Below are 17,637 nucleotides of genomic sequence, written 5' to 3' on the forward strand. Positions count from 1 at the left end.
ATATAAAATATACACCATTTAAAAACATCTTGATGTAGGAAATTTCCTTCTGAAGCTGTGCACCCTGACCCTCAGATACCTCAATGGCCAAGGGAAGGGTGGCATTGGCGAGACTGTCCAAAAGGCTCCATTCATACGCCTTGGCTTCCTGCAAGTCTAGCCAGGGGAAGGAGGGTGCAGGAAAATAAACATTTGTGATTGCCCAGAGAAGGAAACCTTGGAGGTGCCTCCTCTAGAGTAAGGTGTGGCCAGCAGGAAGCCCCAGGATCTGCTGCCTTTTATCACCTACAACAGTTAAGCGGCACAGGGCAAGAGCTAAAGTGTGGGGGGAAGGTTGCTCTGCAGGAACAGCAGTGGGCAGCTTGGTGCTGCCCTTGCCTCCAGCTCAGCTCGGCCCTAGAGGAGACTGTATCCCACCTGCCAGCTGGCCCGGGCATCAGAAAGAAAAGCTGATTTCTCAGGTGCCACGGTAAGAGATCTGGAGCTGACTTTTAGTGAATTAAGCGAGTCTGAGAAAGATGCAGCTTGTCCTCCCTGAGTCAGGCAGCTCTGCAGGCCCGAGAGGAGTGAAGGCAGAGTTCAGCCAAGCTGGCAAAGGCGAGCAGACCCACTCCACAAGCAGGAGAGCAGCCCTGTTTCCCCAGTTTGCTGCTGGCTCCCTGTCCCGTGCAACTCTGCCAGCAGCATGGTATCCAAACATCCGCTTTCCAGCTGTAGAAACGGGGTCCAGGCCTTTGAACACCCCCAGCTGCCCCTCTCTGGCATCCTCCGTCTGTCCCCAGAGCTCAGAGACTGGCTGTACCCCCACTTTGCTACCTCCCACACCCACAGCAGGGAGAAGGGTATTGCTTAAAGACACGCAGTAGCGCGCATGCTCTCTGGTAATGCTGAAATGTAAGGAAGACAAGGTGGAGCAGCAGGGCAGAGCTTGGGGGTTGCCAGCCAGCTTCCCACCTGCCAGGGAAGGACCAGCAGCAATTTGTTAGTCTCAGGTACCAAATGGGAAGTAACAGCTGTATATTGTAGTGTTAATATTGGGAGCAAAACCAGTGCCAGGATTTACCAGCTTTAGCCAGTTTTTAGAACTAGGAGTCGACATCTCCGTGAGCTGCAAATATTCCGGTAGCCAAATCTGTGTGTTCCTCTGTGGCCCTTGACTGTCAGCTCAAAAGGGCACCAGTATTCCCAGTACAGCTGGGATCTGTTCAGAGCTCAAGAGCATGTGTGCCACATCGGGGGAAATCATGGTTGGCAGCAGCCCTCAGGGGAAGGTGTCCCCCAGTCAATGAAGAAAAGGATTCCAGAAAAACAGGGAACAGATGTGAGGGCAGCAGCATGGAGGGGACAGACTTCCAAACACTACCACAGAAAGACATGATGAGGGGGGTTTCCCTGTGCTTTGGGGAGCAAGTACCGGATGCAGCACAATCCCCGGCTGGGAAAGGAGCCGTCCACCAGCTCCATGTTAGTCACAACTGCAAGATGCAGATATCCTGCCTGGAAAGATGCCCCTCTCCCTCCACAGCAAGATAGGTAGGGCTCAGGTTTTATCTCTAGCTATGGCCCTCTTAAGTAGGCATTTTACTGAAGCAGAATGGCAATTCAAATCACAAAAATGAGAACACTTATAAACCTCTCTGGGGGTTGTTAAAACAGATAAGAGCTGTTTCACCAGGGCTGGAGGAAGCTAAGCCATGCTGACTCCCTGCAGGCAGGCAGAGCTGCCCTCCTGACTCCCTCTGCACCAGATCCCCAGGGTCAAATGCGGACAGCTTTTCTTAAAACCCTATCTCATCCCCCTTCTCTTGAAGCACTCAACAGCTGGCATATGGCTACAGCAACAACGCTAGAGGGCAGGCCTGGTACAGCCTGGCCATCCTAGTGGTGTTCCCAGCACCCTGCCAGAAACCCTTCCCAGTGTCCCCTTGGGAACATGAGCTCCAGTCCTCACCTGGCACCCAGCACTCCTGGAGCTGCAGGAGAGATGGCTCCTTCCCCGCCAGGACACAGGGAGGTGGGTGAGGGCATGCACACACACATCATCCAGGAGAGTACGCAGAGAGGGAAAACAAAAATGGGTTTCAGTAGAGATTTCTTGCTTCAGCAGCCCTATGTCTCCCCTGCTGGCCCCAGATTCTCCTGGCAGGTCCAGGAAACCTATCTGCTCACACAGAGAGAAGGAGTCACTTCATTTCAGCATCACCGTGATGCTAACAAGAACCTCTAGTAATAAATAAATAAAGGAAGAGCAGCCTGAACAGCCACCGGAGCTTGCAGGCTCCCTTGAGAATACCCTAGCAGGCCAGGGAGGGGGCTGCATACCTGCTGGAGGATCCTGACAGCAGTGCCCTGCCTTGAGGACCCCTGGAAGGTGCTGAAGTAGTTTTGCAAGGAGGCTGTCTGGTTTGCGTGTGTGAGGGAAAATGCCCTGAGCCTGAGCCATCCTCCCAGTGCAGGATGCGGTTGTGTGGCCCTGGCTCCAGGGAACTCGAGCTGGAAGGGTTTAAAACGGCGAATTCATCCCCAGCTTTGTTTCAAACTGCAACTTCTGCCTCTTTTGGTAACGGACCCGGACCCTGGAGAAGGCAGAAGAAAGAAGGGAGTCAGCATGTGGAGGGGCGAAAGGCAAGCAAGGCTGCCCCACTGGAATTCCTAAGCTGCACAGCCCCAAGAAGCAGGGAAGCCCCTGGGCTGGGCCCTGTAGTACCCTGGGGGGGAATAAAATCCAGAGAGCAACACATGGTCTCAGTCCTATCCCATCCAGCCAAGTCCCATCTCCAGGGTCAGCAGGGAAAGGTCCAGAAATCCGTCCCAAAACAGAGACAGCGGCTCTGTCCCCATCAGGGTTCCCTGAAATCCCTGCTGCTTTTCCTCAGCAACCCCTTTCCTGAATCAATGCTCATTAGCGTTAACTCCCAGCTCCGGCTGTTCCCTGTGCTAAGAAGAACAGCCAGTCACTCTGCCTGCTACTAATTCTTGGCATCAGCCACTTCCCGTGAAAATGAGTCCCACAGTCCAGGCACTATGCGAAGACGTATTTCCTCTGCTGTGATTCAATGCTTCTCTGTCCTCATGGGACAAGATGGAGAGAACAGCCCTCTCCAATTCCATACTGGTATTTCATAGACCTTGGCTGTCTCCCTCTCATTGGTTTGAGATAAGGAAATTTTGGTCTCCCTTCCTGCTCCTAATCACTGCCACTGCCCTTCCCCGACCCTCTTTCCTCCTCTGCGCTTCCTCCCTGAGAGGTGGAACATGAGCTTGCACACAATAGCCAGGTGCTTTACACAATGGAATCATCTTTTCCTTTTTATTCCCCACCCTGTTCCCTGTGCATCATTTTTCTGCAGCTCAAGGCCAAGCTGGAGTGAGGCTCCAGCCCTTCCGCCCCATCTTCTCTACTAGCCCCATACCTGATTTCATGCAGCTTGACAATCTCATTGATGATAACCACAAGGACCAAGGAAAGAAAACCCAGGAGCCATGAGACCGGGGAGATGGAAACGTGGTTAAAGGTCAATGAAGAATCGAGGTTTTCCCAGAGTTTCAGGTCCAGCACAGTCTGTGCCACTTGCCCCAATAATCTAAGATCATAAACAGACACAGAAAATCTCAGCGGAGCTAACAAGCTTCCCAGGATCTGCAGATCAGGGCTCAGGCCCAGATGTAACACCCCTGAGTTCACAACAGAGACCCTTCACCAATTCAGCAGTGGAGAACGATTGCCCTGGACCATCACTTTCCTCAGCACCAGCAAACTGGTGCTGGAGCAGGTCTAGAGCCCTCCTTCCTCCAGTACTTTGGAGTGCCTCATCAGGGCCTGGGGATACTCACACAACAGCCACAGTGAGTGTCCACCACCGGTTGGAGAGAGGGCTCTTCTTCCACAATGGCTTGGTGCGATGGACGTGGGTGATGGATATGAACACTACAGGGATAGATAGGAGGTTATTTAGCATCACACATGGGTACAGCACTTTACAGTATACATCAACAACTATTACTCCAAAGGAATATGGGATTTATGTCCCTGAAACCAACTTTTCCTTCAAGGTCCTTTCAGATCAGACTCCTCACAGCAATTCCAAGTCCCCAAATACGCAGGGTAAGGGGGGAGCGCAGTAGTAGCACTGCACAGGGTTGCTCACTGTGCGGATGCCAAGGTTGGTTCGCAGCCTGGCATGCTAAAGCAGATCAGGCAAAGGACCAGAACTAGGGAGATGGGGTGAGGAGAATGCCCTTGTCTCTGGGTCACAGCAGACCTGCACCAGTGGAAAGCTCCAGCCCAGAGAAAGATATTTAGCGAGAGACCCAGAGCTGTCTGCACAGGACAGAACATTTGCACAGTTTTTGCTTGGGCTCTTCAGAACAGCATTTCCCACCTGCCAGAGCATCCCCACCTAGCCTCAGTGGTCTGAAGGACAGAGCACAGTAATGCATACTACCTCTCCCCAAAGCAGGGCTGCCTCTCAAATCGGGAAGCATTTCTGTTGGCCTGGACACCCTGCACGTCTCAACATGCAATGCCATGCCTGGAACCAAGGCACAGCACCTTGGAAAGGGAGCAGTGACTCTTTAAGGGTGTCAGAGAGCAGCTGGACCTACTCTGCCAGGCAATCATGTGCAGGTGATGATGGTCAGCCGGGTGCTGGCTCTCCGCCTCTCCAGAGGGTTTAAAAAGGCTGTAGGGTAGCTGCAGCTGCACTAGTGCTGTTTGGGGAAAGGAAATGTGGTGCTTCACAAAATGGCAGCAGGCATATAAGGACTTTTGAGGCAGGAAATATTTTTGGAGAGCTGCAGGATGCTGCTAGCTGATTTGCAAGAAGGCAAAGAGGGATGCTGCTCTTCTGGTGAGACTGGGGAGGAATCAGCACTTCAGCAGGCTGGTAGGAAGCAGAATCGGTTCTGAGGGTGCTGCCTTTAATCTGTTAGGGCAATGTTTAGTAAGACAAGGGGCTTTATGCCTGTGCTGAGAGGCCACTACAGTGTCTGCTTCTATCAGGGAGTTTGTGCTCTGGCATAGGGGGCAAAGAAAGAGGCAAAGGATGCAAGTTTGACCCGGGAGTGGGGAAAGGGGGTCTGGGAACAGGGACTCACCTGTGTGTAAAACAATCAGGCCAGCTGTGAGTTTCTGGGCTACAAGAAGAGCATTGGAAAAAGTCCCAAACCAGTCAGGAGCACCATCAGCATTGCTAGTAAAGAGAGGACAGTAGAAAGAAGTCAATAGTGGAGACTTACTATCTGATCTGTTCCCACCAGAGACATGTCCTCCTCTGACAGCTGACAGAACTAAGTGTGGGCTTGGAGTCAGGCTGTCCTAGTACCAGGAGGCAACAGTGAGCAAAGATGCCATTGTCAAGGCTATAGGGAGAGCACCCAGCACTCTGCATAGCCATTGTAGATCATGCAAGACTCTGAAGCTTGTTACAGGGGAATCAGTTCTACCTGGGAAGGGCAAGAGCAACAGGCCCTGCGGGGGGGGGGGGGGGGGGGGGGTGTGCCAGGCTGAGTTTCTCACCTGTGCAGCATGATGGAGGAGCAGGCTGTGAGATTGAGGCTGGTAGCGTTCACCTCTTTGCAGGACTCATGCAGCGTGAACCCAAAGCAGATGAGGCAGGAGCAGATGGTCAGGCTGAATTTCAGCAGGAAGCAGAACAGGAAGTAGTGCTGAGTCTGTGAATAAGGGAGAGGCAGGAGGATGACATGAGCATGTCACTGGCCCAGTCTCCCCCACGTGAACCACCAGGGAATCAGTGGCTGCAAAAGACAAGCTGTAGTACAGATGAGATGTGCAGTGGATCTGCCCTGTGGGGATGCTGGCACTGACCTTCCTGTTCATGCCAGGCTTTTGGATAGCATGGCTCAGGCCATGGATCGATATACCAAGGGAGCTGGGAAGGCCCAAGGCCTCAGCTATGCATCAACACTGGGACAAAGTAGAAGAAAAAAATGTGTGAACAACTTTAATCTGATGGGCCACCTACCTTCTTAGGAATGGAAGTCAAGTTTTTTCCTGTTGCCATGGTCATGATGGAGCTGTGGGGAGGCTTGCCCAGGAGCGAGATGCTGGAGAAAGGTAAGTTTGTCTCAGTAACAAGTTCAGGCACCAGAAGTATTGCTCTTTTGTCTGGGTCTAACATTTGAACACAAATAACCTCCTCAGACTGCTTGGAGCATTGGCACTTATCTGGCCACTGTCTTAGTGTGTGCTGTAAAAGGTGTCATCCATGGCAGGTGCAGACAGGGAGACAGATGACCTTCAGATGTGTGACGGGGGAAAAAAACCCACCCATGGTACTTTGGCCTCTGCCTGACACCCTAGGATCTCCATTGCACTCCAGTCAGTGCAGCAGGATCAGGATTAGAAGATGACTTTCAGCTGGAGGTTCAATAGCAGGCAGGCCTAACAGAGCAGTACACAAATGCTCCTACCTATGTTTCCAAGCACCTTGCCAAAGCAGGTTCTTGGAATAATACTTGCAGCCTTCTTAGCTGCCATCACCCACAGCATGCTTTCTTTTAACATGGACACAGCGAAGCTGGGGGACTGGTCTGTGCATCCTGTGGGTGGGAGGCAGGTGATTCTACCCTGTCTGATAGACTCACCTGAGCAGTGGGTAGCAGAAACAGGAGAGCCACACGATGTCCGTGGTACTGAGGATGGGGGGCAGCTGCACCAGGCAGGAGAGGAACTGGACAGGGACAATACAGAGTGAAGAGTGTAAGCAGTGCTAGGACAGTCTTGTTACCCAAGATGTTACTGTCCTCCCCCAAAACACTGGGATGAGCTGGTAACTAGGCTGGCACTGCACAGCCCCTCCACACATTCCAGGCTGCTGGGCCAGGTGCTGCAGGGGATGCTCTTCTTCAAGGAAAAAGGGGTTGAAAAAAAAACTTCTGTAGGAGGATCAGGGAGAAGGGGCAATACAGTCTGAAATCACAAATTGTCTATCGGTAACTTCCCCAAACATGCTGTGTAAGCCTGACTGAAGACCACCTCCCTCTGTTGCAAGGCTGCCCCACTGCAGCCACCCGTATCCATGCTAGTACTCCTGTCTTCTGAGCTAAATGCTGTCCCTAGCCAGGCCAGGACTCACCTGAATGACAACCAAGGTCAGCTGGCACTGCAGCAGGAAGAGGAAACACTTGCGGATCCCGTACGTTGCATGCCTGGCCTGGAAGGAAGCACAAGCCCTCAGAGCCCTTGCTGTGATGGGAGCAGTTATCAGCCAAGAGCAATTATTGGCAGACAGGGGCAGAACATGTGGTGTGCAGGGGAAGTGGGAGGGGAGAGGATCTGGACATATTGTAAGCAAAAGGGGAAGGTCTCCTGCCTAGATGTAGAGGTTGTGAAAGAAAGGCAGAATTTAGCCAAGGGGTAAGTTTGTTTAAACCTTCTGGCTTTTCTAGGGTAACACTTCTCCCTAGCACTGCATTGTTATCTGTCTAGGGATCTCTACAAGTTTATACTTTATCCAATTGAACAATATTCATGTTCTGTTGCCACAAGGCACCATTCCTAAACCATCCCCTACACCTTGGATCAGTAGGGCCAGGCAGGAAGAATCTCTGTTGTGCTTCCTGAACAAAGGACAGGAGACATGAGAAAAGCCAATGCTGGCAGCATACTGCCAGCAACTCAACAAGAATGCTCACGTGAGCTCCTGGCTTTGCTCTTTGTGAGCTGCAGACAGAGGGGTGATTACCAGAGAGGGGATATGCCTGGCTTACCTGCTCTATAAGCCTGATGATGCTGGTACTCTCTTCTTGGCGGAAGGACATGGAGCAGGGCAGGCTGTTGAGTTGCCCTGAGAGCTGCAGCGGGGTGAGCTCATCAGAGGCCTGAGTCATGGTGGTGCTGGTGGCATAGCCAAAAGTCTCCCACGAGCAGCGAGATGGGTAGAGAGGGTCCAGTGCTATACTGCAAGGACAACACAGGAGCATTAGCAAAAGTCCTCATCCCAGAGGAGAAACTATGTTTCACTGCAGTCCAGCTTGTAAAGTACCATGCCACCTCTATTGACCTCGCTGCTAGAGAAGTCCTGAGCTGTGAAATGAATTCAGGATCAATCTCCCTAGACTTTCAGTTATTCCCAGAGAAATAATGAACATATTTGGGTTTGTGGCTCAAGGGCAAGGCTGATCCAGAGGGGCATTTCCACTCTTTCACCCAATCGGAAGCATCTGTAATGCCAGTTGGTGCACAATAGTTCAGCATGGAAGAGTAATATCTTCCTTTCAAAGATGGACAGAAATATCTCTGTGTGCCAAGGGATCTAGGTAGTCATCCCATCCAATACCACCCAAATCTCCCATATGGAGATGAATGAAGCTAATAATGGACAGAGGAATTGTGAGCATCCCCCTGCACAAACCATAGGTCTGGTGTGACCCATGGCTGGGCACTCACTAAGCTCCAGGCAAAGGCAGCTGGAGGAGTCTGGATCCTGCCCCACCTGATATCACTTTGCAGGAAGAGGCAGCTGTTCCGCAGGTTGGCAGAGCTTCCCAGACAGCAAGTCACCTCCCCATACTCCTGCATGATCTTGATCATCTCACACATAGCTGCAAAGGGACAGAAGGAGAAACACAGTGTGTTACCTTATTACTCACAAAAAGATGCAGGGTTTCACACACCCTTTCCAGTCTGGATAACAAGCAGTCAGATCTCTTAAAATTACTCCAAATGATATCCATCAGTTATGTATAGTGAGATCCAAAGTCAAAGTCCACAATTAGATAGCTAATTAATTGCAGTCCAAGCGCCCTGTATGCCTGCCTCCTGCAGGAACTGAGCTGCAATTCATAGAACTGTGACCCAGAGATTTGCACCCCTGGCACACCTCTTTCAGACCAGAGCTGTGGGGATAGCCTGGGTATATAATACAGGTGGCTTCAGTATCAAATGGTCTTGTTAGAAACCACCAGAAATTAAATAAACCTAAAATAAATACATAATTTTAAATTCTGCTCAGCAGCACATCAGTACTGTTCCAAGCCTAAAGGAACAGAGGGAATATAGCAAATCACTCCAAAAGCAGTGCCACACTCAGCCATACTCAGAGCCAGCCCCTGTTCTTGCACTCCCACCACTACTTCTAGCTTTCATCCATCTTTTTATCAACATCCTCCTGGGGCCTCTAAATCAAAGCTGCTGTTTGATCTGATTTTTCTTCTGTAGCTCTGTGCATAGCGCATATTTGAATTTTCTAGAATGCTCCAGGCAAAAAAAAACCCCAAACCCACCCTCTGCAGATTCCTGTGTAAACAACTTATCCAAGTGACTGGTGCACCCAGATCTGCATGCAGCACAGTGAGGGGTTAGATGAAGTGGGGAACTGCCACTTCTGCCAAAAAGAGAGGAAATCTACTGGGCACTGACTGCTTAGGCAGACCGGGCTGTAACTGGTTCTCACTGGCACTCTGTAAACTATGCCCAGAGGTACCTAAAATGCCAAATTATAATGATCCTTAGCTCTTTCACTGAAGACTGGACAGGTATTAGCCAGTTGAGCACTCAGCCCCTTTCTTAGATAAAATAGTATCGCTCAGAGAGATAAAGTAATTTTGTCCTTTCGGAGTCTCTGCAATCAAAAACTCTGCAAAGCAGCAGAAGGTGTTAACAGCAACTGCCAGAGGAAAATTCTTCTGGGAAGTGATTTCCGAGTTATATAAGGCAGGGAGGATTGTGAGCACAGATCAAAGTCTCCTAGCGCCCTGATAAGGCGCATTTAATAAAAGGCAGTAGCATTTTGGATGTTTGCTTTTGTCTCTCTTACGAATGCAAATTGAAAGGAGTGGGTTTTAGCCCAATTCTGTAGCTAGGGAACAGTTGCATTAAAATGAAGTTAACACCTGGCTTCAATCGAGGGTGATTAATATCAAAATGCCCTTCTAGATTTCTGTACTGTATCCCGTTCCCTTCACCTCTGTCGCCACCCAGATGAGCCAGAGCAAATGGATGGGGAAGGTATTCATGGGCAGCAGTAGGACAGACCCAGGCTCTGTGTCACTTACTCTCTGGGGTGCAGTCTGTGAAGAGGGGCACCAGCAAAGGCACATTGTCTATGTTCTGCAGGTGAGGTCTCACCTGGTGGATTCCCCGTGGGAGTTTGGCCTGAAAAAGAGAAAGAAGAGACTAAGCAGGTGAGTGTGTGTGTGTGAGGAAGAGGCATTTCAGAGGGAACTGCTGAAATGAGAACTGATTCCCGGAATTACGCAACTTCAAGATCAGATACAAATTGATGTCCCTGCAGACAGAAGCTGGCTTTCCCAAGCCACTGTAAAAAGTCTTCTGCTAAAGTTCTACACTGACACACCAAGTCTGTGCTTACCCTCAGGGTTTGTAAGATCAGCATGATAGACCTGTGCTCGCGGATTTCTAAGGACCTTTTACCCGTGTGGAGAATCTAGTCAGACTCTTTGTGCTCTCTCCCAGCAACTGGGTCTATTTCAATTGCAGCCACATCAACACACAGCAAGGGAAGGGTTCTTGCTTTCTAAAACAAGGCCTAATAGATTATTTTTTTTTTAAATCTGCATCAATCTCTGATATTCCTGTAACCTCTGCTGAACATGTCTGAGTCCTTCATGAGGCAGGAAAAGCTTGTCCTGCACTCTGACTACTTGGCAGCACCAGCCATAGCTCACAGCTGGTGGAGAGACAAAGTTTCTTCTGACTGCATGGAATGTGGGGATGTTCCCACTCCCTGCCCAGCACATGGGAAGGGGACCCAGATGGACTGAAATGGGTCTCTCAAGGCTACCCCATGTGTGGTCACCTCCATTTCTAAACTCCAAAGAAAAGACCTGTTGAGCAAAAGTGATTAACTGAGAGAATCCCAAATTTCCCAGGTTCCAGATACCAAGCAGGAAGAGGGTGAGGGAAAGCAGGACTCCCAGTGCAAACCAGTCAATCAATCTGCTTCAAAGAGGAATTCCCTCTGGGAGTAATGAGGTGATACTGCTGATCATGACGACAGCACAAGGTGTGTGGGGAAAGGGAGCCTCACCCTGTTACAGTCCTCCAGGAAGCTGGGGATATCGCTGTCTGTTGGCTGAAAGCTGATGAGATCCGAATGCCCTTCCTCTTCCATCAGCAGAAGCCCCTCTACATCATCTCGAGAAACTGGAGCAGAGAGAAGCAGCATAAACAATAAGCACAAACCTGCCTCTGCCACCCACGTGGTATATTCATGCGGTGCTGCAGAAGCCAGGAAATGTGAGGCCTGATTTTCTAGGTTAGCAACACTTAGATCCCACTCAGTCATCTAAAATGCAGTACTTTTAGATGACTAATCTGCTCAGAGGTAGATATGTGAGCCTAGTGTCTGCTCTTTTGAGACAGGATAGTTTATCTGTTCTGCTTGCTCTCTTCTTCTAGGGGAAGAAGAGACTAAAGAAATCCCATCTGAAGAAAGAAAAGAGAGTAATGTACAGGCAAGACACCCTCAGTGGCTTGAGTAGGGCCCCAGCAAGAACTAAAAGCACTAATGAGCAGTTGTAAAATCATGGCAGCTGGTGCACAGAAGGATGTTTGTTTCCAACAACTGCGGTACTGACTGACTATAAAGGCTATAAACGTAAGGCACTCTCACTCACACACACACACCTCGGGCACATCCAGTTTTGTGCTCAAAGCTCTGAAGGATCAGGTATCTGCTGAGGACACAGGAACCTATGAATGGGTTTAAAAGAATCATCCAGGAAACACGTGGCATTCAAAGTGGCTTAGGTGCAGTTCTCTCACCCTGATGTAGGTCATCATGCAGAGAGCCAGCATGGCTGGGGCTAGAGGGAGGGATCTCTGAGCCAGGCACATCACCGTTAGGCGTTAAAGATATGTGGCAATTCCAGCCAGTCTCAAGACCCATCTTCTCAGCAAATACCTGTAGGTGAGCAGATAGAAGATTTTAGTGTAGCTGTCCAGGCCAGATCAATGCCATATTGGAGCGTAGGTACCTTCTGGACCCATTAGCTAGCTGAACCAGATTAACCTTAGATTGCACTGGAGCTAAACTCTCCAGTCAGACAACCAGGAGACATGCAAGTTCAGGGGGTTCAGAAAAGACAGCTTACCTTGCTTTTGAGCTCGTCTTCCAGGGAGAAGTAGACAAAACGAATGCAGGCATTAACCAATCCATCAATGAGGCGGACAATGTCAAGACGGGCCTGATACTGAGATGAGACCATTCCCATGAAGATCTGTCCGCTCAGAGCCTGGATACAGTCTTCCTTCTCCATCGCTTCACCAATCCCTTCTTCAGGCATGCAAACAACACGCAATCACATTTAGACACAACGGGCCACGTGCGTCAGACAAAGTACACGTGGTGGGAGAGGCCACCAAGGTAACACCCAAGGACACAGTACACAGGTACACAGAAACATGCAGATACACACACACATATATATACAGGAGCAGAGATGAAGAGACATCCATTTGTCCCAGCATACCGAAGCACAGAAGCGTTTTCAGGACATCCCCACATATGGAACCAAGAATACAAGCGTGAAACAGCAAGCATGGAAAGGAAAAAGACAAAATAGACAGGGATCAGTCACAAGGAACTGGGGCAAAAAGGTAAAGGACGTATGCCCCATTAAGTTCACATGTGCATTTTAAACACATCGTACTGTGCTTAAACAACACGGCGAGTCTAGCTGAGGCAGAGTGGCATCAGAGTACAAGGGGCTGATGCGAAGGAACTGGGTCATGTTCCCTCCAATGACACTGCAGACACTCACAAAGAGCCTTCAAAGGCTCTTTGACAGGGTTCCTTCACCATCACCAGATCAGCCTGTGGTGAATGGGAGCTGGATGCAGCATGGGGAACAGAATAATAAAATACTTTATGCAGCTGCAAAGCTTGCCACAGGTGGGACTGAAAAGTGTTTTGAAAACACTCGGTCACGACTGCCTCCCAGCTGTTAGAAACCCCATTATTCACATTTTACAGAATGGGAGACCAAGGTAGAAAGAGACTCAGACTGGTTTTCCAAGAGAGCCTCCTGGAGTCATGTATGTGCTTTTTTTTCCTCAGTTTCCACTGCTGTTCTGGAGGAGATGCACAATTCACCTAGTGGGAATCAGTTACTTCAGCACAGCAACAAAATCCATCGAGGGAGAATAGCTGCATACCACCATACATTTAATTCCTTTGAAAACCCCAACATATGTGATTTCCATAAAATTAGACAAATAGCAAACCAAGTATGGAAATACCTAGAAGTCTTGACTCTCAGTTGCCTGCTTTAAGAAACAGACTTCCCACAAGTAGAAGAATTTCTCTGCAAGCTTCAATAACTTAACTAGAAACATACCTACCAGCTGCTACATCTTTACTTCCTCTGGAAAAGTATCTACTTCAGAAACCCTTAGTTCTCAACTTCCATCTGCTACTCTGAATAACAATGTTCTTACAGCTTTAGATTGATCAGAAAGCAAGCACTTGACCCAGCAGCAGACCTTATTATAGACAGCACAGAAGACACATACCGTCTGAGCTCCAGCTATTCCTCCGACTGCTCTGTTTGATGGGGGTCGTCCCAGGGAGATCACAGCATGTGAAGATAGCACTCTGCCCAGGGACCTGCACCAGTTCTATGCACTTGCCATTGAGTTGGGAGGACAAGGCACAATGCATTGGCTTGTATGCGAAGGCAGAACAGTATCCTGAGAGGCAGGCTCGCTGGTAGAAATCTAACACCTTCTTCCTACGTGGGAGAGAAAAAAAACAAAGTTAGCAGAAATGTGCCTCATTTCTGACAACATATCCAACAACATACACTGAAGTTCAATGTAGAAATCACCAGTTGGGTATTTGGAAAAATGTATTCCATGAGGAGTGGTCAGAGACTCTATAAAAGCCTTTCCTTACTGTGTCTGCATTCTCTAAGCTGTAGGCACTACAGGGCAACAAAACCGTATTCCAACAGGGCAGTGGTGAACGTTTCTGTTTGCTTATCATACAGCCTGGTGAGTATGAACGCAGTACTCTTTGAATACACTTATTAATATAATATGCTCTATATGGCTGCCAGATGACTCCAAGGAAGTTCACTGCATGACAGCAGAAGCGTAATTCATCAGAGAGGATTTATCTATAGGGAGATAAACACCGAGGAAGGAACTGACAATAGTGTCAATGGCAGAGATAATTACAGTAACAGACTTAACAGATTTTTCTCCTTTCCCCTTTTAGAGTTTGGGTCCCAGGACCTGTATGTGAAGTCTCCATTTAGTCAATATTCAGTCACTGGAATAGTGTAATGTTCCTTCCCTACATTGAACTCACAAAGTTAACAAATTAGACTATACGTGGGATTTTTCACTGGCTTCTAAGATGATAAATATTCCAAAAAGAATTAGTGATAGTTTTCTTACACCTGAGGATAAGCAGACTTAGAAGAACAATGTGCTGCTACTCGGTGAAACTAAACATTACCGATCTGCTCTTCTAGCAGGAACAGAAATTGAGCCTATACATGAAAATGCAACAGACTCAGATATTGCAGCAGGACTAAAAGGGTGTGATGCATTGTGGTGGAATGGTTTGAAGCTGTCAACAGCAGGCAGAATTGATCACACTGTGTTTCATGTAAGACAAGACATTTGTCTTAACAAAAAAATTCTCTGCCACCAGCATACGACCTGATTATAATTCACAGTCCTACTATATAGTACAGTCAGAGCCCACTTACAAGGGGCTAATATATTAACAGCTACAGTAAGAAGTGGCTTAGTCTTGCAGTCCAACACATTGCTTGTTGTTATCTAATCTCTTACATTGGCTATAATTATAACAATTAATTATAAGCAGAGATGGCTCACGTTCATAACCTGCTTGAAGCTTCTATTAACTAGCTTAATAAGCATCAGTAAAGGGTATTTTAATGAGTGACTAGGTCCTCTGCAATTTATCTGCAGCTCCTGAATGCACCAAATGACAAAGCTGCCCACCTGTCAGAGCCAGAGAGGGGGTAGATATCGGTACCATCCCAAAAGTCTGTGCAGGCCTCGAGGATGATGTCAGCTGTCCCATGAGAAAACATCTGCTCAGTGCCTGAAGTGTAGGAGAACAACAAGTCAGCATCACACATACAGGCTCCCAGGAAAGGGATATCATACCAACTGCTCCCTTATTTGTTAAAAACGAGCGTTCCCGCAAACTGCCTTGATGCACTCCAGATATCCCCTTTCCTCTGTTGAAAGTATTCAGTCTCCATTGAGAAATTACTCAAGTCTGGATGATATGTATTCAGCTGCTATTTGTCTAATTGGGCGTTCAAACAAGGCTGTGATAAAATGTGAGGCACATAGACAGTTCCTATTCTCCCCTTACACTATGTAACAATCCTGCTCCTACAAAAGGTGCTCCTGTATCCAACAGAGCAGAAGAAAAGATATTCCTGTGTGCCTCTTCTCATGAGACTGCAAGCACCAGTGATGAGCCTATGGGGATCAAAGTCTGCCTACACTGGAAAGTGCATTTAGTTTTAGGCCAGGCGTGGATCTAAAGGGTAAGAGGTATTCTTGAATACCTTCCATTCAAGTAGCAGACGGTAATTTAACAGTGTGACCCATTATTAGATAGCAGCCTGTTTCACAAAGGGTCTTGAAACCCTGTTAAACCAGGATGGGTCAAAAGTTCAGCATAACAGACTCTAAAAAAGTAACTCACATTGTGATCAGGGAAGAATTGAAAATCAATGGACACCACGGCTTGTCCTGTTTTTCTTTTCCCCCCACTACTTTACCCTTTAGTACAGACTTAAAATCTTTCATTTCCTCCTGTAGACAGGGGTGTTAAAAAGTGTTTCCCAAAGGTGTGTGATGTCAGTTGTCTGATGCAGGTCCCAGACACAGGACACAAGTTAAAGGATGCGGGGCTGCCTCCCCCTCCGCGCTTCCTGCTCCCTTTCATTGGCACCAATACGTTAACATTGCACGCACGTAGACTCCTCTGTCTAGGTTCCCTCCTCCAGCTGCTCTGTGACTTTGCCCCCAACAGCTTCAAAGCTGATCTAATGAAAAAAACATCATCGCCAAGAAAAACGAGCGCAAAGGCTTCTTGCAGGCATTGTTGCCGACTGCAAATGCTCACACGAGCTGGTGAAATCAAGAGCCAAGAATATTCACTCGCACAAACCAGGCAGGGACCTTCAGGAACACTGGAGGACTTTCCAAAACAGAGCAGCTCTCTGCTTTGTGCTATAAATAGTCATCACACGCCAAGTTTATCAGCATAACAAGCCTCCAAGACCAATAGGAGCTGTGTGTGAAAGAAGGAGCCTGTTTCAGGGACACAAAGAAGTACTTGTGCAGAGCTCTGGTTAATTTTACTGTATAAACACCTAATCCTTCCCACCTTGCTCCTATGGTCAGATAGTCCCTGCTAGGAAAGAGGGAACAGGAGGTGTTTATTGATTCATGCAAAACCTATGCCCTGGACACAGAGCAAGAGCTTGCAGATGACCAGATGCACACACATACCTACGTTCATGCCTGGCAGCAATTGCAAACCATTTCCCATTCAGTATCATCTGCATCCCACACCACAATCCTTCTAAGGGGTAAATGACAGTGACAGCACGCACTAGAAACTGGAAGGAGTTCATTCAGCTGTCATTGCCAGTAAAGTGAGCTCAGCCTCTTCCCCTCTTAAATCGTGAACTTGAAGGCCAGGATTTCTCTGGCATAGGGGAGAAAACTAATGAATAGGACAGGGAGTATGATTAGCCATTCATGACTGCTGGGACTCGTTAGGAAGAACCAAGCTGCTACAGCTGAGCCAGTGAGACAGAGCAAAAGGGTTGGAAGAGTGCAGCTACAGCAAAGGAAGATGGAAATGGCATCAAGTCATTTTACTCTACTGAAGATGCTGGTGAGTCTCTCATTTCTGTGTGGTTACTATGGATTTGGGATGAGCACTGCCAGATATTTCAATGCCATGTATTTCAATGGAACAGCAAGGGAACATACAGGTAAGTTACTTCCTATTTCTGCTTACAGCTGTGGAATTTATTATGTATTTCCTTTTGACTTCAGCACGTCATGGGAGTGGGTGGATTCAAAGATTTATTCACAAATAATATATCAAGAGAGGTTAGTTATCATCATCTGGTCTCACTTCTGCATAAACAGAGCCATTTGATTTAACCCAGTATTATCTGCATAATCCATTGTTTCTAGATGTACACTTTTTAGAAAGTTTCAAGGGACAAGACTATCATGTGAGAGGTGCTCTAATGGTTAACTAACCCTGCTGGCAAAATTCCTCTTAGAATTTACTCTAGACAGCATAATCCAGGTCACACATGTATTTGTCTGAGCTCCAAGCTCTAAACTAAACCGTTTAAAAATCAGGATAAGGAGTTGAAATGAGGCAACACTGAAGGTTTTTCCCTACACTAAGAATCTCAGCATCAGAAAAATTCTTGCTCACAAAGGCAAGATAGCAGCAGTCAGAACAAATGAAAAAGCTCCTTGCCAGATTAAGATACAAATTTAAGAAGAATTGGGCAAGAGAAAACAGTTTACTTAGTAAATCTCTGGCCACCATAATAATCATATTTCAGATTTAATATTGAACATATGTCAACTCCAGAGAGCCAAGTTCAGTCAATTTAAGGTAT

At 48.0% G+C, this 17,637-nt stretch overlaps 1 protein-coding gene across 3 annotated transcripts in view; it reads right to left on the reverse strand.

Moving 5' to 3' along the window:
• Nucleotides 1-2,420: 2,420 nt before the first annotated feature.
• The window catches only part of TMEM94 (transmembrane protein 94), a gene marked incomplete at its 5' end in the record, with an annotated part of 35,818 nt that continues 20,601 nt past the window's right edge, over nt 2,421-17,637 (reverse strand). For 2 of the 3 annotated variants that reach the window (XM_082492333.1, XM_082492332.1), the window contains 16 exons: nt 2,421-2,576; nt 3,414-3,584; nt 3,835-3,928; nt 5,098-5,192; nt 5,519-5,673; nt 5,985-6,066; nt 6,607-6,692; nt 7,098-7,175; nt 7,732-7,921; nt 8,457-8,565; nt 10,018-10,117; nt 11,013-11,128; nt 11,750-11,888; nt 12,079-12,260; nt 13,499-13,716; nt 14,963-15,065. In XM_082492333.1, the coding sequence (XP_082348459.1) occupies nt 2,504-2,576; nt 3,414-3,584; nt 3,835-3,928; nt 5,098-5,192; nt 5,519-5,673; nt 5,985-6,066; nt 6,607-6,692; nt 7,098-7,175; nt 7,732-7,921; nt 8,457-8,565; nt 10,018-10,117; nt 11,013-11,128; nt 11,750-11,888; nt 12,079-12,260; nt 13,499-13,716; nt 14,963-15,065 (1,991 nt within the window). In that variant the 3' untranslated portion in view covers nt 2,421-2,503. The remainder of the gene's footprint in view (nt 2,577-3,413; nt 3,585-3,834; nt 3,929-5,097; nt 5,193-5,518; nt 5,674-5,984; nt 6,067-6,606; nt 6,693-7,097; nt 7,176-7,731; nt 7,922-8,456; nt 8,566-10,017; nt 10,118-11,012; nt 11,129-11,749; nt 11,889-12,078; nt 12,261-13,498; nt 13,717-14,962; nt 15,066-17,637) is intronic. The other variant, XM_082492331.1, reaches the window with a different exon arrangement.

The sequence above is a fragment of the Vanellus vanellus genome (assembly GCF_965231255.1).
Source record: "Vanellus vanellus genome assembly, chromosome: 17".
NCBI lineage: Eukaryota > Metazoa > Chordata > Aves > Charadriiformes > Charadriidae > Vanellus > Vanellus vanellus.